The following is a 26,172-nucleotide window of genomic DNA, read 5'->3' as shown; positions in this document are numbered from 1 at the left end:
CTTGCTTGCCTTGCTATACAAGTGTTTTTCCAATTGTTCGTCACTTTCGAATGTTCTCTTATTTTGAACTCCATTCGCAAAGCACAGGCAGATAGCCCACAAAAAGGTTCGGGCCCTATGAACTGAAGAGATTATCCAAGCCTTGCTAATTCATCGGCTCTTTCATTTCCATCAATTCCACAATGGCCAGGAACCCAATATAAGTTGATCTGATTACGACAGGGCAGATCTTGCAGTGATTTAATGCACTCCCAAACATGTTTTGATGTACATACCGCTGACTTCAAAGCATTTAGTGCTGCTTGGCTGTCAGACAATATGCATAAAGCCTGTATCTGCAAGAATCGGGACACAGAAATACAGCAACAATTCTTCAATGGATACATTGAAATTGTTAAAATTTGACCCGGGAACATCTTAAGATGTGTTGATTTCACCTGCAAAATTTCATGTAAATCGGTGCAGTACTTTTTGATGTAGCAATGAAACAGTAGAACGTGGGCGAATGAATTTTGTACAGCACCTAGATTAGCTTATAAGCGCTGTAACTTTTGATAATGGCAAAGGATATGGCAGAAATTTCGAACATAAACCTCTCAACATACGTTTCTTGCATGGGCAAAATTTCATTAAAATCGATGCACTATAAAAAATTCTATAGTCAAAACATTTATTGTGACTAACCCTGATTTTAGCCCTTTCGACAGAAATCAGTGAGCACACCTTATTGTTCTGATTATACTGTTGAAAGTACAATACCAAAAATCATGAAATTTTGCAGGCATAATATATACATAAACAACTATCTTCTGTGAAAATTGCATGGAAATTGGCCGAGACATTTAAAAGCTATGAATAGGCTAACATCTCATATGAAAAACACGAAACATTTTCACTAACACTCACCCCCATCAACGCTGGTAGCTTTCAAACCAGGTGATCAAAGTTGACGAAATTTTGTATGAAAGTGCTTTTATGTGTATCACAACTGTCTACGAAATTTCGTTATTATCATTGCTGTACATTGGTCTGCAGCGTAAAATAACCATTTTTCATGCAGATGAAAATTGGTCGTGACTGTACAAAATTCTTAAACGCATGTCGTTTTATTTTTGAGCTACAGCTAAAAGTAATGCACCGATTTTTATGAAATTTGGCACAAATAATAAACAGACACCAAACAGTATTCAGTCAATTTTTTGGTTAATTTTATTGATTCATGGCAGAGTTACAACCGTATTTCTGTGTCCCGATAATTGCGGATACAGGCTTTATATTGGAATGCCTATAATTTCTTTGCAAACATATATTAGAGCATTCTAATATTGCTTGGATTTCTGCCTGGAATACAGTTGGATACTTTCCCATGGGTATCGACAGGTTTATCCCTGGGCCAGTTACTCCTGCTCCCACTTTGTTGTTCAATTTTGAACCGTCTGTATAAAAAATAATCGATCCTGGTCGAAATTCTGGACCACCGACTCGCCACGAACTTCGATCAGGATCATAAACTTTAAACATACGGTCAAAATTGTACTTTTTCTCCATCCAGTCTTCGTTGTTCATAACTATGGAGTTTATGCCAAAAGTTTTTAGAATACTAAGATGCCCATTAAGGTCGCCTTCCAAGAGGTTCGTAGATCTTTTGATTCTTAGAGCGCTCTTTTCTGTTGGCCGACCTCAAAATATGCAACGGAATTGTTCAATCGCGAAAGAAAAAACACAGTTTGGTGCTACTAATCACTAGGACATTTAATCGATGTTTCGCTTGAAACTGATAACTTAATACTAAAGGATAATGGTAAACAATAACACAACGATGGGGTTTCTCGTCATCGATGGCAGTGCTGCCAGTTCTTCAGACATGAATGAGGGGCGACCACTGTTCACTCAACATTTTCAGCTTCAAATTGTATCAATTGATGTAATGGAAGCATGTGTAATAAAGCATCCAATGCCAATGAAGGAGTGCTTCTCAATGCTCCAGTTAATGAGAGAGTCGCTAGTCTTTGTAATCTTCCTAGTTTTCTCTGAGCGACGGATTCTGTGGTTTTCTGCCACCAGACCAGTGAGGCATAGGTAATCCTGGGTCTCACGATTGCCGAAAAGATCCAATAAATCATTTTCAATCCCCACTGCTTACCAAATGTCCAAAGAGCATTTGTCGCTTTTGTGATTATCTACTCTAGGTGTGAATTCCAATTCAGTTTGCTGTCAAGGACTACTCCGAGGTACTTGACTGTATTTGAAAGATCTATAGATATGCCTTTCAGGTATAAATTATTTATAGAAAGTTTTCTACTCTTTGTAAATGGTACAATAGTAGTTTTTGAAGGATTTACATTTCATCCTTCCCTATCACACCACGATGAGATACAATTTAGAGCAGTTTGCATTCTGTTTGGGATGATTTGGTCATATTTCCCACGCACTATTCTGACTATATCGTCTGCGAAACCATATTTCAAATCCCTGTGATTCTAAGTTTTTCAGAAGATCATCAACTATCAAAGACCACAGAAGAGGTGATAAGACGCCTCCCTGTGGGCACCCTTTCACTGCTCTAACAGATATAGAGGAGCTTCCAAGGTTTGCTGACAACACATTTATTGAAACCTCGTTTCATCATGGCCGTTGCTATTGAATTATGAGATGAATTATCAAAAGCTCCCTCAATGTCAAGAAAAGCAGAAAGAGCAATTTCTTTGGCATTGAGAGATTTTTCAAGTTTTGTAACAAGCTTATGTAATGCTGTTACTGATGATTTACCCTCTTGGTAGGCAAACTGGTGTTTGTTGAGAGGAGTTTCAATAAGATATGATGGTTTTATGTGCTCATCAATTATTTTTTCCATAGTTTTTAGTAGTACAGACGATAAGCTTATTGGCCTAAAGGATTTTGGCAGTGTTTTATCCTTTTTTTGGCCTTGGGGATTAAAATCACCCGTACTTGTCGCCACCCTACTGGAATATAACTTAAAGATAAGCTGGCTTGGAAAAGTTTAGTTAAAATAGGTGTTAAAATCGCCTTTCCCTTTTGCAGTAGTACAGGAAGAATTCCCTACCAGGTGATTTGAAGGGTGCAAAGGAGTCAATCGCCCATTCAACTTTCTTTTCAGTAAATATTTGTTTGGCCAAAGTGCAACTATCGATCCTGTCTCTATTTGATCCAGTCGTTCCGCTCAGTATTTCATGATCATACGTCCTGGTTTCAATAACGCCAGTTTCTGTTACAGCTGAACTTTGGTCTTCAGTTGAATTGATTACTGAACAGGGAAAATGTGTTTTCATCATCAACTCTAACGTTTCATTTGCAGAATTTTTAAAAGTCCCATTTTTTTCAGTGTTCTCAACCCGTTAGAATGATCCTTTGCAAGGATTTTTTGCAACCTGGCGGTTTCTGGAGTATTTTCAATGCTTTCACATGTATGCCTCCAGTTAATCCTTTTTGATCTTCTTATTTCTTTATTATAATTAGTAAGGGATTCCTTATATGGGCCCCACTGTTGAGTTCGTTTAGCCCAGTTAAACATTTTCCGGATTTTCTTTCGAAGTTTGGCTAATCGGTTATACCACCATGGAACATCTCTGTTTGTTGAGCGTTCTTTAGCAGTGCAACTTTTATTAAATGCATTCAAAATCAAATTTGATATTTGTTTTGAACTTTCTTCAAGTTCTGTGCATGATTTTGAGGATGTTTGTAATGTGTTTACTCCAGCTCTCAGCTCTGAATTGTAAGGCTCCCAGTTTGTTTTTCTGGGATCTCTTATAGTTTGTGTGAGTTGTTGACCAGCCTCATACTTGAATAAGATTTGCATATGATCCGATAATGATGCTTCATCAGATACATGCCAATTTTTTATTTTTTCGATAATTTTCGGACTACACAATGTTAAATCAAGTACTTCCTGCCTTATTGCTTTTATAAATGTTGGTGCTTCTCCCCTATTACATATGTCTATTTCATTGTTATAGATATATAATCTAAAAGGTACTCACCTCTGCTATTGATGCCCGTGCTTGCTCATACCGTGTGATGGGCATTTGCATCGCAGCCAATTATAAACGCTTTATTTATTTTTTTTTTCGAATGAGTGTAATCAGTTTCGTACCTTTTAATTCCGCCCTATGTTGCTTATCCTTTGAGAGATACGCGTATTTCGACTACCACTTGTAATCTTCCTCAGTGTCAGTTATCCACTAGAACTTCATTTTTTTTTTTTTTTGTTTGTATTTATGTGTATTTTAACTTATGCTAATTCTACACTTCCTAGAACTTCATTCAGTGGATAACTGACACTGAGGAAGATTACAAGTCGAAATACGCGTATCTGTCAAAGGATAAGCAACATAGGGCGGAATTAAAAGGTATGAAACTGATTACACTCATTCGAAGAGGATATTCTGCTTAGAGGGTTCGAAAAGTCGGTACAAGACGCTTTATTTTGTTTGTTACAGTATGCAACAAACTCTACCACTTCTGGTGGAGGAACTTCTCCTATGTCTCCCGGAAAGTATGCTGATGCAACGTAGATTTTCGTTTTGCCATTGGTTGTTGGCACCTCCACCATTACTGCGACGATGTCTCTTTTTATAAATTCTGTAAATAGAATTATTTAATAATGTTTTTTTGTTTTTTTTTTGTCTTTCAGATGAAGCTTTTACTCTAAAGCATGATAAACCGTTTCTACTTTCCATGGCAAACCGTGGAAAGAACACAAACGGTTCGCAGTTCTTCATGTAAGTGTTACTTTGTGTAGTTGCCTTTAATTGGGCAAAAACAAAATTATCACCTCTGAACCCGCAGCATAAGAGCCTTGGAAGCTCATCACCACGGACTAATCTTTTACTTTTCAGCAATCACGAAAGTATTTGTCAAGTTTCCTTGATTTTAATGGTATTGTACAATTTCTTGTACCTTGTCTGTGTTGTTGTGTATAGAGCAAGAGAAGGAATCTGAGTTCGACATCTGGTTCCCACGAATGAGTATCTAGTAGTGGCCATCTCCAGTGAAGAGAGTGATCTCTTTCGCGGCCTTAGGACCCCAAACATGTCAACGCCGCTTCATCGCCGGGCGATGATTCGGACCACTGCTGAAGAAGTCTTGAGCCAAGCCCGATAGACATTGAGCAGTGGCAGTTGCAGCTTAGCAGCCGGTTCGTTGCTCAATTTCTATCGCTTGTGCGCTCGAAGAGAAGCGCCCTTTCTACGTCCGTATTGGAAAACACGGTAGCCATCATGAGCCAAAAACCGGAATTAGAACCAACCAATTAAATTCCAAAAAAAGAATCCGCCAAATAACAACAACTCTAGCAATCCACCAGAAAAAAAAAATCCAAAAGCATATGCAATCAATTGTTTTGTTCTTTGTTCTCTCTTTTTCTATTGTAGTACAACGCAACCTGCACCTCATCTCGATAAGTACGTTCGGATGCTTCGGATTTTCAGATGAGAAGGAAATTCTAACTTTCCGGGTTTTCTATTTACAGCGTTCATGTTATCTTCGGACACGTAGTTTCCGGTCATGATTTAGTACGGCAGCTGGAACAGTTGCCGGTCGACAGAAATTCTCGTCCACTGCAGGACGCCGTCGTTGCCAACTGTGGGGAACTAGTTCGCCAGGTGAAAGGTAAGTGCAAAGAATGCATGTATTTCTAATTCCTGAAGAACTAGTGGGAAAGCGTGTACAATTCTGGAGAATGAAGTTCTAGTAAATCACTTTCGAGGGAATATTGTAGAACCGTGTTCTAACACCACTGTTGTTCACAGAGAAAAAAGAAAAGAAGAAAAAGAAATCAAAATCAAGCTCCAGCGATGATTCAGAAGCGGAGACATCTAAGAAGCGAAAGAAGGAAAAGAAGAAAAAGAAGGAGAAGAAATCCAAGAGTGAAAAAGAGTATGTTCAATTGTTACAAACACTAGACATAGATCTACTAAAACAATTATTGAATATTTTCTGCCCTGTAGAGATAAAAATGGAAGCATCCTTGAAGAGGGTGAATTGAAGGACGATGGAGAGGTTCATCCAATGACAACGGTGACCAAGATTGATCCCAATGAAATACCGGAAGTAAGTAAAACTAACTGATCAATGATCATTCAAAGCGAGACAAACCTTAATCTAATTCATTGCCGGTAGGTTTCAAATAAATTTCTGATGCGAGGGGATGGGCGAAGGCGACAGGTCGAGAGAAACAGCGACGACGAGGAGGAGGAGGATGATGACAGGGGCCGTGGAAGGAGACGAGAACGTGACAGATCCCGGGAACAGCGTGGGTTTGGGTGGTCCAAGAAGCGGGTGCCAATTTCGAAAAGTGGACGTGCCATTAAGGGACGCGGTAATTTCGTAAGTATTAGCGCTACATGCCAAAGTTGCAGAGCAGGTATTAATAAAGAAATTACAACAATTTATTTGCAGCGCTATCGCACGCCGTCGCGCTCCCGTTCAAGATCGCGCAGTTTTACTCCCATCCACTGGAAGATTGCTCAGAAACGGACGATCAAAATGACGGATTTGGAGAAGATCGAAGACGAGAAGCGCCAGCGGGAAGGTGAAATCAAACGGCGTGAATCGGAGCGCAAGAAGCGCCACGAAGACATGGCCAAGGATGCCTCGAAGAAATCGTTCTTCGAGTTGAACCAAGAGAAGGATCAAGGGCTGCCGGGCAATGAAGATGGAAGCGAGGACGAGAAAAAAGACGAACCCGAGAAGCCTATCGATATGAATGCACTGGACTACGAACATCAGGGTGCATATTCCGACGATGAAGCGGCGAAAAATCCTCGCAATGAAACAATCGCTAGAGCATTCGGGTTGGATACCAAAAAGGCCAATGTCGGCGAAGAGAACAATCCAAAAGACACTATCGAAGAAACTGATGAAATGGTTGAAAGCAAGAAAAGTGAAATTGAGCACAAAAAGGACGACAAAGAACGCTTCCGTGAGAGAAAGCGAGATGATCGTAAGCGAGACAGCTCAAGAAGTCGTTCAAGGGATCGTTCCAGAAGTCGATCAAGGGAAAAACGTCGGTCGTACCGAGATCGTTCTCCAGTGCCATATCGTAGAGGAGGCGGAGGTGGCCGACCGTTTGTTGGTCGTTGGAATCAAAGGCGCGGATTCTTTTCGCCACGTGGAAGAGGAGGGCGTTTTGATCGCAACCGTCGTTCCCGCAGCTACGATCGCAGACGAGATCGTTACCGAAGGGATCGATCGCGATCGCGAAGCTACGATCGACGGAGCAGAAGCCGCTCGGATTCTCGCCGCAGAGACAGACGCCACAGTAGTGATTCCCGCTCTCGATCCCGTTCCAAAAAATCCGACCGCAAGTCATCTCCGGAACCGCAACGAGAGAAAACTCCGGAACTCAAAGCACAGCAGGTTAAACAGGAGCCAACCGAAGAGGAAAAGGCGCGTCTACAGAAGGAGAAGATGCTGAAGCGCGCTGAAACACTCCTTCTACTCAAGAACCACATGGAAAAGACGATCGAAGAACAGAGGAAAGCACGTGAGAAGCAAAAGCAAAAGGAGGAAAAGGAAAAACTCGAGGCGGCTTTGGAAATCGCTCAACTTGAAAAACTAAAGAAAGAAACGATTCAACAACTACAAGCGCACGACAGCATGAAACTAGTGGCGGCGCAGAAAATTCTGGAAACGGTGGTTTCAACAGTGAAAGCCAAAAGTTCAACCAGCACGAGCAAGAAAAAGCAACGGCGCAGGAGCACCTCTTCGAGTTCATCATCTTCATCCAGTGGCGATCGATCGCGCAAGAAGAAGCGCGACAAGAAGAAGAAAAGTCGCCGCCGTTCGTCATCGTCTTCGGATTGAAGGAGTTCCACATGAACGACATAAAAGGTACCGTCTTTGGCAGTCTTATATCACTTGTGCGTAAGTTGGGTAGCATTTAGGAATTCGTATTAGCTACTTTCACAACCCTCCTGTTACTTTCTACGGTAATGTAATATCATATGATTTGCTATGGTAATGCCCATGTTTCCGTGATGAGAACTGAAAAGAAATCCTTCAACCATGAGAGATTGAGGTAACACCACAACACGCATCCTCTAAGGCAGTGTTTCCCAAACTTTTAGGAGGTATCGCCCCCTTGGAGCTTGAGAAAAACTTTTTCGCCCCCCTAAATGATATTTATTTTTTTTATGAAAAAAGGCTGAAAGTTTGTTGAGCTGAAGCCCTCAAAAACCCACTATTTGACACTACTGTGGCGAAACTGATACATAATGTATCTAAATTAGTATCTCTTATTAAAAAAAACGCATTATTGTAGTGACAAGCAGGGCGCGGAGGCTGAAACTTATCGCATTTCGTCGTTCCCGCGTTTTCGTATTTTTCTTTGTGTTTTTTGTTCGCACTTTGTGTAAACGATCGACGATGGCTCGGTGGCAGAGACCACATTGCCCGCATCGTGGTGCTCGTGTTCGTCGTTATTTCGAGTTCGGAAATGCTAGTATCCAAGAGATTAGTCCTGTTCAATGACGGAGGTTGAACTTGCTCGAACTAGCTCGGAGTTGCTCCATCCTGCTCTTACCCATTTGTTAACGAATGGGTAAGAGCAGGATGGAGCAACTCCGAGCTAGTTCGAGCAAGTTCAACCTCCGTCATTGAACAGGACTATTGTTTTTCAGTGCGTCGGGTATTCTCGCTTATGCATTTTTTTTTTTTTTGAGAATCAGCGAGTGGTGTCAACGAGTGCACATTTAATATGGTTGGACTGTTTGCATGCTGAGACCAAAGCCAAACATAGAAAACCAGCTGGTCAGGATTACCCGGTGAGTTCGTTCCTTATACTTACTTTTTATATTTGAACATGACATATATGGGGATTTCGGAGGGGTAGCCAAAGGAAGTTAAATGAACTGGTTTCCGGGCAAATGTTCGTGGGGTGGCCAGACTTTGTCACGAGATAACAATTATCATGTTGTTTTCCGAAGGTCTCCAGTGAATTTAGCTTACCCTGCTACAACAAACCATCAGGTAGATCATTCCGTTCAGGTATGACTCTGCAGCCATAGGTAATCCTTGCGCTGATGGTGGGTACACAATCATCATCATCATCATCATCATCATCATCATCATTAAAAAAAACGCATTATTGCATGCATAACAATACATTTTGAAATCATGTTTGTGCTATACATATTCTTGAACAAAAACAAGCAAACAGAACGGACTGTAAACATTTACGAAAACTCGTTATCTTACACCAGATATTGTACTAGTGTTTTTGAACAAGGTTCTCCTACTGATGGGATATTGAAATACAATTTCAAAAATATTTTTTATACAGAAGTAACAAATCAGGAATATATCTGTGTATTTTCAAGTGTAGTCAGCTTTTCAAAGTAAATGCAAATATTGAAATGCCAGTATAAATTGAAGGAACTTCTATTGTCAAATAAGTAAATATGCAACAGTCATTACTCGGGTTTGAGGGAAATCAACGCTGAATTCGTGGAAAAAATCAAAAAAGCTACTAGTAATAAGTTTGAAATTCTCAAACAATGTGTGATAGCTCCCATCCAAAACGTGTTCTGAAATTCGTCTGAAACATCATGATTTTGATTGAAAATTCCATGAAAAAAAACTTTCTCATCAAGTAAAAAACGATTTTCCTCATTATCTCTTATAAAATTTTCTTCATAGTTTCTTAACATGTATAATATTAGATCTCCATAATTCCTTATTTAGGAAATTTTTATAGCAGTCTAATTTGTGTTTTTTTGTTCTTGGAATTTTGACGAAAAGTCCTCATAAATATAAAAAAATCTGTAAAATATAGTCGATCTCAAAACAGACATTTTTCAATAACCCTAAAAACAACAAAATTTGAAATGTTAGGGATTTTTAATAATTTAGTTGACATTCTTGACTAGTATTTCAATACTTTTGATTTTTTTCAATTATTCAAAAAATCGCCCCCTTTTTTAGTATTTTCGCCCCCCAATTTTGGTTTTTCACATTTTCGCCCCCTTCGATCTGATTTTCGCCCCCTGGGGGGCGATTTCGCCCACTTTGGGAATCACCGCTCTAAGGAATGATTCCATTTTGGCCATGAAAAACACATCAATGTAGAATCTAGTTGCCGGTATCCAAAAGTTCGGGGGAATAGGGAAATAAGCGTCAAATATAACACCGTGATGAATGCTACATGCATCACGGCGTTTACTCGACGTTATTATCGCTTCTCAGTTCTCACATTCCGAGCAGTCACCTTTCTTGTAAATAAGGGTACCGGCAGATTACCCTTCCATTCATCCGGTGGCTTTTCAGTGTGTCAGCTCAACCTGTGCACACAGGAGGCCAACTTTTCAGGACCCATCTTGACAAAGTCAGCTTCAATACCATTCTTACCGGCTGCATTGCTAGTCTTGAGCTGGCGAATGGCATCTTTAGCTTTCTTCCTTCAGCGTTGGAATAGGAAGCAATCAGTGAAGTACTAGATTGAAAGAAGTGAGCTGGATTTTTGTATGGTGAGATGATCAGTTCTCCATTTCTGCAATGAAATGGTGCAAACAGCGTGGGTTATATGATTTCTGGCCTAATTTGATCCTGTTTGAGCAAAAGTTTGGGTAACTGTGTTGTTGAAGTTGCAAGAAATAAATAATACAACAACACAGTTACCCAAACTTTTGCTCAATCAGCATCAAATAGGACAGATCGGTGAAGTACTAGATTTGTAGTAATGAGCTGAATTTTTGTATGGTGAGAAGGTCAATTCTCCGTTTCTGCAAAGAAATGGTGCAAAAAGCGTGGGTATTATGATTCCTTACCTAATTTGATGCTGTTTGAGTAAAACTTTGGGCAACAGTGTTGTTTTTTTCTCCATTTCTTGCGACATAAACAACATAGTTATCCAAAGTTTTGCTCAAACAGCATCAAATTAGGCAAGGAATCATAATACCCACGCTTTTTGCACCATTTCATAGCAGAAAAGGAGCATTGACCTTCTCACCATACTAAAATTCAGCTCATTACTACAAATCTAGTACTACACCAAACGTGCCCCATTAGGTAAGAAACCATATAACCCACGCTGTTTGCACCGTTTCATTGCAGAAATGGAGAACTGATCATCTCACCATACAAAAATCCAGCTCACTACTTTCAATCTAGTACTTCACTGATTGCGCCCTATAGGACAGATCGGTGAAGTACTAGAATTGTAGTAATGAGCTGAATTTTAGTATGGTGAGAAGGTCAATTCTCCGTTTCTGCAATAAAATGGTGCAAAAAGCGAGGGTATTATGATTCCTTGCCTAATTTGATGCTTTTTGAGCAAAACTATGGGCAACAGTGTTGTTGTTTTCTCCATTCCTTGCAACATAAACAACATGTTTATCCAAAGTTTTGCTCAAACATCATCAAATTAGGCAAGAAATCATAATACCCACGCTTTTTGCACCATCGCATTGCAAAAACGGAGAATTGACCTTCTCACCATACTAAAATTCAGCTCATTACTACAAATCTAGTACTACACCGAACGTGCCCCATTGCCAGTGTTGCAAACTTCCCGACCAGTAGAGCAAGACTACCGTATAGCAGGGTAATTCGGGCACAAACACGGCAATCAAAGCACCAACTCAAAGCTTATTCATTTAGACATCTTTATTTGGCTCCTAGCATTGTGCCACCTAAACGCCTAATCCTCTCTCTACGTCCTAGCTGTTTATTCTTACTTAGAAACTAACATTTGTCTCATATTTGTACTCACGCATCGCCACCGATCACAAACCTCGACCGCTCACTCGGGCCTCCTCGCCTGCCGGATGCTTGTTCCCGGCCGACCCTACGGTCCGATTCATGATTGGCGCCAACTCGCTCACCAATCCGCTCCTCCGATTACCGATGCGATCGTTGCTGCCTTCGAGCCCTTCGCTCCCGCGCCGGAAAGCTGGCTACCGCGTCCCGCCGAAGGCCACCGAGATCGTCTCAAGATCGACGGTGCGCCGACGTCGGTGGTCACCCCCGCTCGGTCTGCCTGATTGATGTTGACGAAACTGGAACGAGAAAAAAGAAAACAACAACACTGTTGCCCATAGTTTTGCTCAAAAAGCATCAAATTAGGCAAGGAATCATAATACCCACGCTTTTTGCACCATTTCATTGCAGAAACGGAGAGTTGACCTTCTCACCATACTAAAATTCAGCTCATTACTACAAATCTAGTACAGGTCGGACTCGATTATCCGGAGTCGAGTTCCCATGCTTCTCAATCATATAGGGCAGTGCATGAAATTATCTCCTTCTTTTTCACTCTTACAGAAATTTTGTAAACAACAAGGCCACGAAACGTCAAAATCCCATACAAAATCAAAACAGTGCAGTGCCCTATATCTGGGGAACGGAACGTTCTAGAGGAATTCCACGGAGTCATGTCAGTCGATCCTGAGCGACCATTTCAAAAATATCTGAAACTTTGCACAGTTTTTCAATTTCATATAAATCGCCATTTTTTGATATTAAACCTTCATATTCACTCACGACTAACTTTTCAAAAGGGTGTATGCGAAAATAGTTCTAAAATATTCTAAAAGCTGTACAGCAAAAACGGATTGTTCGATTGTTATAAATTTTTCAGCAAAGTTAGATAACTAAATGATGATTCCTTAGAAAATATACACTGTAAAAAATTTCTTTTTCTACTTTGAAAAAATATGATATTTGTCACAAAAACTCAAATATCTCAAAACCCTATCTTTTTACCAACTTCAATTTTTTAGGGGAAATGGCCCATTATATCAGCTATCTACCATAAAATTTTGGTGATGGTAAACTGATAAACAAAAAAGTTATGACATTTCAAACATTTCACAACTTTTACATTTAGTAACAAAAAAAAATTTTTTTCTGTGTAAATTATTTCGAGAATTATATTTTGATGCTGATTTTATTGTAAAGGCTACCGCCTGAATTAAACAAGTTGTTTTCATGATACTTTAGTTTGATTATTCGTAATTACTATAGTATCTATTTGAAACTTAGACGCGATCCAGTGTTGTGATCAAAAATATTGAGATTGTCATACTTTTTATTGTACGTGACTGGTGAAAAAATCCCTTGATAGTGTTGAAAAGCTGTTGATTATAAGAAAAATGGAATTGAATTTATTTTTAAGACAAAAGCTGTATAATAAAAGTTTTTTTTATACGCGTATACGTCTAGTTTATCCGCAAAAAAAATCCCTCTTAGAGAACAGACTTTATGATCGGAAGAATGCGAGTAACTTCAACAACAACAAATGCATAAGAGGTACATACCACAGACAAACAGACGAAACGCCTAGAACAATTTTAGTGAAAATTCATCGCCCAGTTCACACTATCACCACCTGCTGGAAATGTTTCACGAAACACTGCGTTGTGCAATATCGTCATCAGAAGGCGCTAGTGTGAAACGTCAAACGCAAAGAAAAACGATGGGCGCTTTTCTTGTTATGAAAGCCACAACCAAGATTCAAAATGATCGTTGAAGGCGTGGTCAATGAAAATTTCGCCAGTGTTACGTTTGTTTGTCTGTATACATACCTGACAATGCTCACGAAAAAAACAAAAAAATACTACCGCTATGAATATTAAAAATTGTATAGTATTTTTTTTCTTCAGCCACCAACACCAAACAAGTAAGTTAAAATTAATAAGTGATTTTGTTTATTATAATCTAACGAACAAGATGAACAGTCGCTTTCTCAAAGGTCTTCAACTCAACGCTCTCTTGTAGACCGTTTGATGAAAAAAAATGTTCAAAAGAGTTACGAAATCTCACCGAAAGCACCATAGATAAACTGAAAGAGACTGGTTATGCCCAAATGTCCACATTGTGTACAAAATTACGCATTTGCACGTCCTGCCGTCTAGAATTTGACAAACGAGCCATCTGTATATCATCGGTAAAGCAGGGCGCAGGAAGTTCGAAAACGACAACAACTGAGAAATTGTCATCAGCGACATCTGTTTAAACAATTTAATTACGCCCCTTTTCAAAAATGCCCTGTAATATTCTTCAACATCTATACCCATTTCAATATTTTTAACGTTGCAAAACACGCTTTCAACATTCATCTTGAAGAAGAGGGAAAACACTTGTCCTCAAATGTAACAGCAAATTAATGAATAAACGACTAATGCGCGGAGGGCGTGATAAAATCGGAACATTACGGTACATAGTATATTATATTATATGTATATATAATATATAATAAAAACAACTTGTTTTACTCACGCAAGGCCATTAACAATAAAATCAGCATCAAACTTCAATTTCCGGCCGAAATAATTTACACTAAAAAAAATTATTACTAAATGTGAAAATTGTGAAATGTTTGAATTGTCATAACTTTTTTGTTTATTTTCATGGTAGATTGCTAATACAATGGACCGTTTTCTCTAAAAAATTACGTTGGTAAAAAGATAGGGTTTTGAGATATTTGAGTTTTTGTGACAAAAATGATATTTTTTAATGTTAAAAAAGATTTTTTTCACAGTGTATATTTTCTTAGGAATCGCCATTTAGTTATCTAACTTTGCTGAACAATAAAATCAGCATCAAATCGCGATTCCCGGCCGAAATAATTTACACAGAAAAATTTTTTTTACTAAATGTAAAAATTGTGAAATTTTTGAAATGTTATAACTTTTTTGTTTATTAGTTTACCATCACCAAATTTTTATGGTAGATTGCTAATACAATGGACCGTTTTCCCTAAAAAATTCAAGTTGGTAAAAAGATAGGGTTTTGAGATATTTGAGTTTTTGTGACAAAAATGATGTTTTTCAATGATAAAATAGATTTTTTTTCACAGTGTATATTTTCTTAGAAATCACCATTTAGCTATCTAACTTTGCTGAAAAATTCATAACAATCGAACAATTCGTTTTTGCTGTGCATATTTTTGAATATTTTTGAACCATTTTCACATACACTTTTTTGAAAAGTTAGTCGTGGTTCTAAATAAAAATTTGATATCGAAAAATGGCGATTTAGATGGAACTGAAAAACTGTGCAAAGTTTCAGTTCAATAGAAAATCATGAATTAAAAATTTTCCTTAATTTTGATGCTGTTGCTTGGAATCGCTCTCTATAAAGTTGAAATTTTGACATTTTGTCAAGCCGACTTTGATTAGTGATCAGTCAAAATTTCAGCTTCTCACAGCATTCCGTTTGCGAGATATTATTTTGGGAAGCACCAGAACCCGACTCCGGATAATCGAGTCCGACCTGTACTACACCGAAGGTGCCCCATTGCCGGCACATACCATACATTGTTGATAACTGAGAGCTTTGGGCGCAGCTTGACCATTGTTCAAATTCCTGATGCTTTCTAGCTAAGCTTGAAAAAGAGCTTTTCCCCGGTAAGGGTTACACCAAGACCGTTCGCTTTTGCTGAGCTGAGCTGAGCTTAGACTGACTGCACATATCTATGGTTGCTACTCCGTGATTGACCCGAACCAATGACAGTTGCACAATGAATCAACTGAATAATTGACTGGGAGTGGTCAACATTCTCACTGTACACGCTTCAGAGGCTCTCTTTAACGGTACAATAACGGTGCCGGCCACGTCCTTGCAGTCAGGTTGGAAGAGGGAAGAAATGTTAATCGCAACCTTTGTCCCATCATAGATCATCACAACACAAACACAACATGAAGCTTGTTTTAAACTATTATAAAAACGGGTTTTCATAAATATCGATGTTGGTGTTTGAATTCATTTTTCAGGTTCAAAAATATATGTTTTCAATTTAAACTACATACATACATACATTTATTTGTTCAACATCATAAGGAAAAGACATAATCAACAATAGTACGCCACATCGGTTTGTGGCTGCCGCTCTCCATCCTCAGTCGCGCCCAAGTCACGCTCCACCTGGTCCGCCCATCGTGCTCTCTGCGTTCCACGCCTTCTTGTGCCAACCGGATCAGTTGCAAACACCAGCTTTGCAGGGTTGTTGTCTGGCATTCATGCAACATTCCCTGACCACCGTATCCTTACGGCTTTGGCCACCTTCTGGATGCTGGGTTCGCTGTAAAGTGCAGCGAGCTCGTGGTTCATCCTCCTCCGCCAAACACCGTTCTCCTGCACACCGCCGAAAATCGTCCTTAGCACGCGTCGCTCGAAAACTCCGAGTGCTTGCAGGTCCTCCTCGAGCATGGTCCATGCCTCGTGCCCGTAGAGTATCACCGGTATTATTAGCGTTTTGTACATGGTGCATTTGGTGCGTGGGTGAATCTTTTTCGACCGCAGTTTCTTCTGGAGCCCGTAGTAGGCCCGACTTCCGCTGATGATGCGCCTCCGAATTTCACGGCTCACGTTGTTGTCAGCCGTCAGTAAGGATGCGAGGTAGACGAATTCCTCCACCACCTCGAAAGTATCCCCGTTTATCATAACATTACTACCCAGACGGATCCGGTCGTGCTCGGTTCCGCCTACCAGCATGTACTTTGTTTTTGAGGCATTCACCACCAGTCCGACCTTTGCTGCTTCGCGTTTCAGGCGGATGTACAGCTCTGCCACCGTTCCAAATGTTCTAGCGATAATGTCCATGTCGTCCGCAAAGCACACAAATTGACCGGATTTTGTGAAAATCGTTCCCCGGCTGTTGAGCCCGGCTCGTCGCATCACACCTTCCATAGCGATGTTGAAGAGTAGGCAGAGAGTCCGTCACCTTGTCGCAGTCCCCGGCGAGATTCGAATGAACCGGATAGTTCACCCGAAACCCTTACGCAGTTTTGCACACCGTCCATCGTTGTTTTAATCAGTATAGTCAGCTTCCCAGGAAAGCCGTTTTGGCAGAAAAAGACAATCACACCATCTTCGGCCAGTGGCCGCACAGACTGAACATAACCAACGTAAGACAACGGACAACACATATAACACCCAGTGGCCCAGTGGAGAATTTTCCGTTTGACGAAAAGTTTTCCCCGACTGGAGCGGGAATCGAACCCACACTCCGAGGCTTACGAGACACCTAAACGACTGACGCCGCTAACCGCTCGGCCACGAAGCCCACATAGTTTTCGTCCATGATTCTCCATAGCTCTGCGCGGTCGATACTGTCGTATGCCGCTTTGAAGTCGATGAACAGGTGATGCGTTGGGACCTGGTACTCACGGCATTTCTGGAGGATTTGCCGTACGGTAAAGATCTGGCCCGTTGTCGACCGTCGATGAAGCCAGCCTGATAACTTCCCACGAACTCATTCGTTTTAGGTGACAGATGACGGGATATGATCTGGGATAGCACTTTGTAGGCAGCATTCAAAATAGTGATCGCCCTAAAGTTCTCACATTCCAAATGGTCGCCTTTCTTGTGAATGGGGCAGATTACCCCTTCCTTCCACTCCTTCGGTAGCTGTTCGGTTTCCCAGATCCTGACTATCAGCCGATACAGACAGGTGGCCAACTTTTCTGGGCCCACCTTGATGAGTTCAGCTGCGATACCATCCTTACCAGCTGCTTTGTTGGTTTTGAGCTGGTGAATGGCATCCTTAACTTCCCTCAGCGTGGGAGTTGGTTCATTTCCGTCCTCTGCTGCACTGGCGTCGTCGTTTCTTCCGTTGCCGTGGGCTCCCGTGCCTACGTTCTCCACGCCGTTCAGGTGCTGAACGAAATTCGGCTTCCACCTTTCGATCACCTCACGTCCGTCCGTCAAGAGGTCTCCGTCTTTATCCCTGCATATTTCGGCTCGCGGCACGAAGTCGTTGCGGGATGCGTTGAGCTTCTGATAGAACTTCCTTGTTTCTTGGGAACGGCACAGCAGTTCCATTTCTTCACACTCCGCTTCTTCCAGGCGGCGCTTTTTCTCCCGAAAGAGGCGGGTCTGCTGTTTCCGCTTCTGTTTGTAACGTTCCACGTTCTGTCGAGTCCCTTGCTGCAGCATTACCGCCCTCGCTGCGTTCTTCTCCTCCAAAACCGTTCTGCACTCTTCGTCGAACCATTCGTTCCGTCGATTCCGTTCCACGTACCCGATGGTGCTCTCGGCTGCGTCGTTGATGGCTGCTTTCACTGTACTCCAGCAGTCCTCTAGAGGGGCCTCATCGAGCTCGCCCTCGTCTGGCAACGCGGCTTCGAGATTCTGCGAGTATGCTGAGGCGACATCCGGTTGCTTCAGTCGCTCTAGGTTGTACCGTGGCGGTCGCCGGTACCGTACATTGTTGATGACGGAGAGTGTTGGGCGCAGTTTGACCATCATTAGGCAGTGGTCGGTGTCGATGTTGGCGCCACGATAGGTTCTGACGTCGATAATGTCGGCGAAGTGCCGTCCGTCAATCAGAACGTGGTTGATTTGAGATTCCGTCTGCTGTGGTGATTTCAAGGTGCAACGATAAGGGAGGATGTGTTGAAAAAAGGTGCTGCATATGGCCATATTTTTTGAGGCGCCGAAATCAATGAGTCGTAGGCCGTTTTCATTCGTCTGTTGAACTTTCCAATCGTCGGTCTGGATTCCTCCTCCTGGCCTACCTGAGCGTTTAAATCTCCTATGATGTTCTTGACGTCGCGGCTTGGGCAGCGGTCGTACTCGCGTTCAAGCTGCGCGTAAAATGCGTCCTTGTCATCATCAGTGCTTCCGGAGTGTGAGCTGTGCACGTTTATTATGCTGAAGTTAAAGAATCGGCCCTTGATCCTCAGCCTGCACATTCTTTCGTCGATCGGCCATTCACTTGTATGCTGTCGATTATGTTGGAGTTTTTCTGCTGTGCTGATCTCCAGGTGTAACGTAAGGGAGACTGTGCTGGAAGTAGGTGCTACGCATGTGCATTAGAGTGGGTCATCGTTTATATGGAAAAATGAAAAATTCAATGGTATCCCATCAGATCAAAGCTTTTTTGATCCCATTTCAGGACCAAATAAGTGTGCAAAATTTGGGTACGATCGTTTTTGTCTACGTTTTGCGCATCGTGTTTGAAGTTTGTATGGGATTTTACATGGAAAAACACACTTTTTTGTATTTCTCTCATGACAAGCCCGATTTTTTTCTAAAACCGTGTAACCGTTAAAGTGAAAACATAGCCTAGGGTGTCCTGAAAAAGTTTGTCGAAGACCACGAAGTGATCTGATGCTTATGAAAAAAAGTTATAGCATTGACATTGCTTGCCGAAACAGCATGATTTTGTTGCTATTGTTATTCCTTTATATGTTAAAACATAGAGACATACATGCGGTTCGTTGTTTATAACTATTTTCACAAGCATCGGATCGCTTTGCGGTCTTCAACAAAGTTTTTCAGAACATCATAGGCTATCATAGTATCGGTTATTATAGTAAAAAAGTATGTTTTCCCATACAAAATCCCATACAAAATTCAATGGCAATGCGCAAAGTGTAGACGCAACCGATCGTGCTCAAATTTTGCACAGATACTCAGGACCCAAAACGGAACCAAAAAAGCTTTGATCTGTGAAAACGGTTCCGATGACCCACATTAATGTGCATGTTCTTAGAGGCGGCGAAATCAATCAGTCGTAGGCCGTTCTGGTTCATCAGCTGGTGGGAACTGAACTTTCCTATTGTCGGTCTGAATTGCGGCTCCTGGCTAACCTGAGCGTTTAAGTCTCCTATAATCTTGGCATGTATCCTGGACAGCTATCGTACTCACATTCGAGCTGCGCGTAGAATGCATCCTTCTCATCATCAGCGCCTCCGGGCTGATGGCTGCGCTTGTTGATTATGCTGTAGTTGAAGAATCGGCCTTTTTCCTTAACCTGCACATTATTTCGTCGATCGGCCACTGATCAAGAAGCGCCTCTGTATATCGGCCTTTACACTACCAGGTATTATTGCCTCTCAACGTTCGCACCCAGTAGGTTTGCCAAAGCCCACAAAGGCTGGTTACACGATCTTCCGTAAGGTTGCTCGTATTCCGGGATTTGAGTTGCATGGCAAGAGGGTAAAGGATCTTACAAAAATCGCATTCCCAGCCTTTGCCATACCATTGGAGGAACAAATGAGGAAGCATCGAGTGGTTAAACTGACAGCACTGCTATCAAATATACTATATTAACAATATAGGTCACTCTTACGATTTTTTGGCGACACCTTTTTAGTGAATGTGGCGCCACCAAGCGTCAGAAGAGGTACTACTACACACTAAATGCATGCGCTATTCGAATGACGTTTATTCTGTCGAACTGTCATTGCATGGTGGGGATGCCCATTTCTTCTGAGATAATCGATTTTTTTTTTCAACTATTCAAATCAGAACAAATTTAATGCTCTCTTCTTGAACAATTTTTGGCGTAAATTATCGTCGCAGCACCAAATCGAAGTCGCGACTCGCGCGACATGCGAAGTAAATGTGAACTGATAATCTTTCATAACAGACTAAACACAGACGACCCAAATCGAACTTTCCGTTAGCGAGTTATGAACGGTATTTGCTCCGGAAATTACACAAGAATTTCCTTGTGGGATCTCTTTAAGAATTACACCCTGGATTTTTTTCTTCAAGATTCTTTCTGAAGCTCTTGGGGGATTCTTCCTAGAAGTAAATCTGGAATTATTTTAGGAACTCCTTTCGGGATTGCTTAGGGAAAGCGTTCCAGCGTTCCTCCTCCATCCTCCAACATTTTTCATCAAATTTCTCCAGCAGTTTTGTAAAAATTCCTCCAGATGTCCGTTCTGTTTTTTATTTTTCAAAAGTTCCTTCTGGGATTACATATCTCCATTAGGCCTGTCCAGCTTTTCAAAAATGTTCTCTGATTCTCAAGTCCACCCCCATATTTTGATTGGCATCCTAAAAGAAGCAACTGGTCAAAATTTCAGCCAAATCCATTAAAATTAAGAGGCGCATCAAATCAATTTTGTGTTTTTCGACTATTTTTGAACTTCAAAAAATCATAACTACACTAAAACATGTCAAAACTTAATTCTTTCGGCAGAAATTGAAAGCTATACTTGTTTGCTACAACTTCTCCGAACAACGTGTGCCAATAAAATTGAAGGAAACATGTGTAATTATCACATTTGTAATCAGAAAAACCTTAAAAAGTCGATTTTTTGACAGATTTCGTTCAGGAACACCCTAATATACTTAATAAGTTGGATTTTTCAAAACGGCATCATATTCTCCAATGTTTTTTGGTAATTTGCTTCTTTGACACCAATGCTGTAGGAGTTGAGCAAAAATTACTAAAATTCGTGAAAGTCAAATGTGGCCTAAAAACTAGCTTTTTGGAGGCAATCACGTTGTGGCGCGAAATTGTACTGAACGTAGTAGCTTTGCTTCCTAGTAGTTTGCCTTGGCTACCCCCTACCACGGGTGATAACAAACAAGCGCGATGACAGGTGTTGGCTATCATATCAGTGCTGACGCGATGCCACTTTTTGCGCGCCAAAGCGTGATTGCACCCGAAAAGCTAGTTTTTAGGCCACATTTGGCTTTCACGAATTTTAGTAATTTTTGCTCAACTCCTACAGCATTGGTGCCAAAGAAGCAAATAATCAAAAAACATTGGAAAATATGATGCCGTTTTGAAAAATCCAACTTATTACGTATATTAGGGTATTCCAGAACAAAATCTATCAAAAAATCAACTTTTTAAGGTTTTTCTGATTACAAATGTGATAATTACACATGTTTCCTTCAATTTTATTGGCACACGTTGTTCGGAGAAGTTGTAGCAAACAAGCATAGCTTTCAATTTCTGCCGAAAGAATTAAGTTTTGACATGTTTTGGTGTAGTTATGATTTTTTGAAGTTCAAAAATAGTCGAAAAACACAAAATTGATTTGATGCGCCTCTTAATTTTAATGGATTTGGCTGAAATTTTGACCAGTTGCTTCTTTTAGGATGCCAATCAAAATATGGGGGTGGACTTGAGAATCAGAGAACATTTTTGAAAAGCTGGACAGGCCTAATCTCCATGAACAAAACGCAATCAGTGAAGTACTAGATTTGTAGTAATAAGCTGAATTTTTGTATAATGACAAAGTAAATTCTCCGTTACTGCAATAAAATGTTAACTTCAACAATGATAACAAAAAAGCAAGGGTTTTATGACTGCTTGTCTGATTTGATGCTGTTTGAGCAAAACTTTGGGTAACTGTGTTGCTGTATTCTCATTTATTGCAACTTCATCAACATAGTTCCCCAAAGTTTTGCTCAAGAAGCATCAAACTAGGCTAGGAATTATACTACCCATGAGTTTGCACCGTTTCAATGCAGAAACGGAGAGTTTAGCATCTCACCATACAAAAAAAACAACTCATCACTTTAAATCTAGTATTCACTTATTCCTTTTGGGAATCCCGCAAAAAGTACTTCTGAAGACATTCCAAATTAATAGAAATCTCGGAAGGAATCACAAATATAATTCCTGGGAGATTTTTGATACTTCAAAGAGGAAACTTCTGAAGGAATCCTGGAAAGATCTCTCGAAAAATATTAAAAAAATCGCGTTGGAGATTTACAGAGTCATTTAGGAATTTCTCCGGAATTTCAAAAGAAACTCCTTGAAAAATCCCAGTAGACCTTGTGGAAATCCTTAAAGGACGGAGTGAATTCCAGAAGGAACTTTTGGAGTAATACTGGTATAAATACCGGTTGAAATTCCCAGAAAGAGGATTTTTTTAAAGGAACTCTTGGATAAATCTGTTCTTGGAAAAATTTGGAGGAATTCCAGAAGTAACTCCGGGAGGTATTCGTAAAAAAAACTCCTGAGGGAATCGTTGAAGAAGCTTCTGCAGGAATCCAAGAAAGACTCCAAGAAACTCATCCTATAAGAAATCCTATAAGAAACTTCTTGACGAATCCTAGAAGAGAATTCTTGAGGATTCCTAGAATTAATTCTTGAAGGAACATCAGAAGAAATTGCTGAAGTAATTCCAGTAGGAACTCCTGGAGGTCCCTCGAAGGAACCTCTGGGGAAATTAAAAAAAAAAACTTTAAATCAATCTCTGAAGGCTCTCCTGGATGAATTTCAAAAAGAGCTCCTGAATGAATCTCTGAAAAAAAAAACTCTAGGAGGAAATCAAGGGGAATGACATATCCTTTTCTAATCGGAAAATCCGCATTTATCCGTTCCAAACCGCTGCTAACTAAGCCGCAGGCGCAGTTAGACGCGGTTAACAACGGTTAGCAACGGATAAATGCGGATTTTTCCGGTTAGCAAAGGAAATGTAATTCCCCCTGGAGGAACCTGAGAAGGAACTTCCGTTGGAAAATCAGAAGAAATGCCTGATTAAATTGCTGGGGGATTATCACTCTGCAGCAGACGAATTTGCTAGAATATTTTTACTACCTGAAGTTCACCCAGAAGCCCATGACTGTACAGTCAGGTTTTTTTTTACGCGAGGGATACGTACCGCGTAAAAAAAACTCAGTTCAAAATTCGAAAAACCGCGTAAAAAAAGTCTCACCATTTCTCGACGAATCATGCAAAAATAAGACGATGATTTTTTTTTGTATAGAGTTAAAACCTCGTAAAAAAAGACCTTACTTTATATTTAAAATATTGAGCTTTGCAAGGATTTCGCGACGACCGTGTAAATGTGCAATCTTTGACAGCACAATGTTCACACATGCAACAACAAAGCAAACCGATTAGTCCGGAATAAAACAATCAGTATCTAATCTAATCTAATCTAATCTAGTGCTTGCACAGCCAGTATTGAAAAGCATCCTGGAAATACCGAAATTACTTTTGGTATTTTCTTGTCATCATTAATATTTGCAGCATATCAGGTATGATGTGATACAAATATTAAAACGGCCAGGCCCACTGTGCAGACTAATGGTTTCAAAGATAACTCAAAAAATTGTGGCAATCAGATTATGCACGTATGAATAACATGGTTGACACAAGTTTTCGAATTGGAGGATTGATGAAACGGGGACAACCGTACCAACCGTTTCGTTATCAGGGGAATGAGGATTAGGTACAAGATCGTTGGGAGTGGTGAAGCTAAGAAGGTTAATACGCACTCCATTGGTATGCCTACTCCGGGGATGGAACACAGGTATTTGATCTGTGTCCGGGCTCGAAAGCCTAGGCTTAAGCGCCATTACTCACTCTCTGAAACGAAAATAAAATAGCATTACAGATCCCCCCACATACAACCTTTACATTTTTCAAATATCCAATAAGTTTATGAAAAAATAAGCAAAATAAATTAGATAGATCTTCCCCCATTCTGGATGGAGAAAGTTATGAGGTCAACTTTGTGTACTCGGAATTAGAAGGATTCTAAATACTGTTTCAGTTTTGGTTTGGATTGTGTGCGTTCTTATAGAAAAGTATTATTGCTAGTATAAAAAGGAAAGATCAAACCTTAATGACGAACTATGTCACCCAAGTGCTGGTATCCGTCGTAGATTTCTTCACTACAACTCGCTGGACAGCAGACTCCAGGTTCCATTGGACCACATGACAGTCGTTCGGCGGGGATTACCGTTCTGCAACCCGACTCATCATCGCAGCCGCAGTTCGAATATGGTGTAGCGGTTGGGGACTCTTTGTGGTCTTCTCCTGGCTGGACCGTCAACAATCACTCGATAGGGGGATCCGGTCACATGATGATTAATGTTGCCGCACCCTTACACTTTATCCAGGACCAAAATTTCTTCCGGAATTAGCAACTGTAGACACTAAAACTTCAAAACGTTTTCGAGTATTCCGGAATAAAACAATCAGTATTTTAATAAACTCACAGTTCACTTCGGAAGAACAACGAAATTACCTATTCGAAATTAAATTTGACGGGTTCCATTCTCAGGTCCGATCCCGAAGCTCATTTTTTGTAAGAACGCCGCTCAAACGTTGAAATTATTAAGTTCGTGCATCGGTCCATTAGCTTGTACACCCTTGGCTGCAATATATTGCACTATGCCACAAGTAATTTGACGTGCACTTGGTTGATGATCTTCCGGATTTTTTGTAAGCTATCCAATAGGCCTTTTCATGTGACAGATCCGTGCATGCATTTGTTTACAAAGCTTGAACAACAGCTGCTAACAAGAACGTGTCATCTTCATAGAAGAACTGTCAAACGCCCGAACAATCAGCTGATTTAAGACGTCAAATGAAAAGGCCCATCCGATGTATGTCAGCGTGGTTATTAAGAGAGATGATACTAAAAGCCATTGTCAAAGGAAAAGAGCATCCACCAGGGCAAAATATAAGTTAATTTTGAGGGTGAAAATTTTAAATTTCGAGTTTAAACGATTTCGGTTGTAACGTCACCGAATTCGTTTAACCTCGAAAATGAGGGAGCATTCAAATTCTTCTACAGATATATTTGTAGATGTCATCTAATGAAATATTATTTTGTTTGTATCGATTTGTAATCGATTATTTATTAATCGATTATTTGAGAACAAAAAACTTTGACACCCCTAACATCTTTTTTCGAGAAATGTCACCTTGCACGGTAAACTAAAATTGATCAAAATACAATTATTGACTTTTTCTGACAACAGGTGGTGTTGTAATCAATCGTAAACGGCGTCTCCATGTCGTTGTATGTGAAAACACGAAGTAACCTATATTGTTAATATAGTATATTTGCTGCTATGGATTAGCATATAGAAGTGTACAAAACATAGGAGGCAAAATTGTATTATGTATAAGTATTGGAATGTTTGTGTCTGGGAATAGCAGTTTAATACTGTAATGTAAGTTATATTTTGGATTAAAATAAACTTCAATTTATAATGAAAAATAAACGAAATTCCAGCATTGAAACTGACCACAATAAGGCTGCTTTCATTCGCTATGGACTCGCTTCATCCCAACAGGCCGAATAATGACTAATTATATCTATGGTACGCTGAATCAGGAATTCAATAAATTGAGCGTTAGGTTTCTGGAGCCGAGTACTACCATACTGTTCTGTGCATAGCCAGTTTTCATGAGAAGAAGATAAGAAACATCTTTGAATCGAAGAAAAATATTATTACATATTTTTTACTTTTAAGCGAAGAGTAAATGGTTTTAGGTAGATAGATACAGATAGCAAGCAAAAATCGCATTTCCTGATATTTTTTATTGGCTTCAACCATAAATTTCTATGGAAATTACTTTTATATTAGAGGTACCTAATACTTATCTTGTAGTTGCTTATAATTATTTAGTCTATTTTCCATTGCAAACTATAGGATCATTGCATACAGGTTCATTGTTATAATTATGATTTTTGTAGCAATAGTTATTGTATAATA

General features: G+C 40.2%; 2 protein-coding genes and 1 long non-coding RNA gene across 3 annotated transcripts in view; 1 reads left to right on the top strand and 2 right to left on the bottom strand.

Annotated features, from left to right (window-relative positions):
* Positions 1-7,981, top strand: part of LOC109432134 (peptidyl-prolyl cis-trans isomerase G) — a 35,028-nt gene extending 27,047 nt beyond the window's left edge. Inside the window, exons 4-10 of the mRNA XM_029857859.2 lie at positions 4,652-4,739; positions 5,391-5,420; positions 5,489-5,628; positions 5,769-5,895; positions 5,967-6,069; positions 6,139-6,345; positions 6,418-7,981. Of these exons, the coding sequence (XP_029713719.1) occupies positions 4,652-4,739; positions 5,391-5,420; positions 5,489-5,628; positions 5,769-5,895; positions 5,967-6,069; positions 6,139-6,345; positions 6,418-7,824 (2,102 nt within the window). The 3' untranslated portion in view covers positions 7,825-7,981. The remainder of the gene's footprint in view (positions 1-4,651; positions 4,740-5,390; positions 5,421-5,488; positions 5,629-5,768; positions 5,896-5,966; positions 6,070-6,138; positions 6,346-6,417) is intronic.
* On the bottom strand, positions 25-4,645 carry LOC134285505 (uncharacterized). Its single transcript, XR_009996433.1, has 2 exons — positions 1,896-4,645; positions 25-1,662 (listed from the first exon to the last, which is right to left on the bottom strand). It is a non-coding gene; the product is annotated as an uncharacterized LOC134285505 (long non-coding RNA).
* An 8,412-nt stretch (positions 7,982-16,393) lies between the features above and the next one.
* LOC134285508 (uncharacterized) lies at positions 16,394-24,904 on the bottom strand. The gene is made up of 2 exons (XM_062846364.1): positions 24,693-24,904; positions 16,394-24,606 (listed from the first exon to the last, which is right to left on the bottom strand). Exon 2 carries the CDS (start codon positions 18,379-18,381, stop codon positions 17,002-17,004), a length of 1,380 nt encoding a protein of 459 aa, XP_062702348.1. The 5' UTR covers positions 18,382-24,606; positions 24,693-24,904; the 3' UTR covers positions 16,394-17,001.
* Positions 24,905-26,172: the final 1,268 nt, after the last annotated feature.

This window comes from Aedes albopictus, chromosome 1, assembly GCF_035046485.1.
Source record: "Aedes albopictus strain Foshan chromosome 1, AalbF5, whole genome shotgun sequence".
In the NCBI taxonomy this organism is placed as follows: Eukaryota; Metazoa; Arthropoda; class Insecta; order Diptera; family Culicidae; genus Aedes; species Aedes albopictus.
This window is presented reverse-complemented; position numbering and strand designations above follow the sequence as displayed.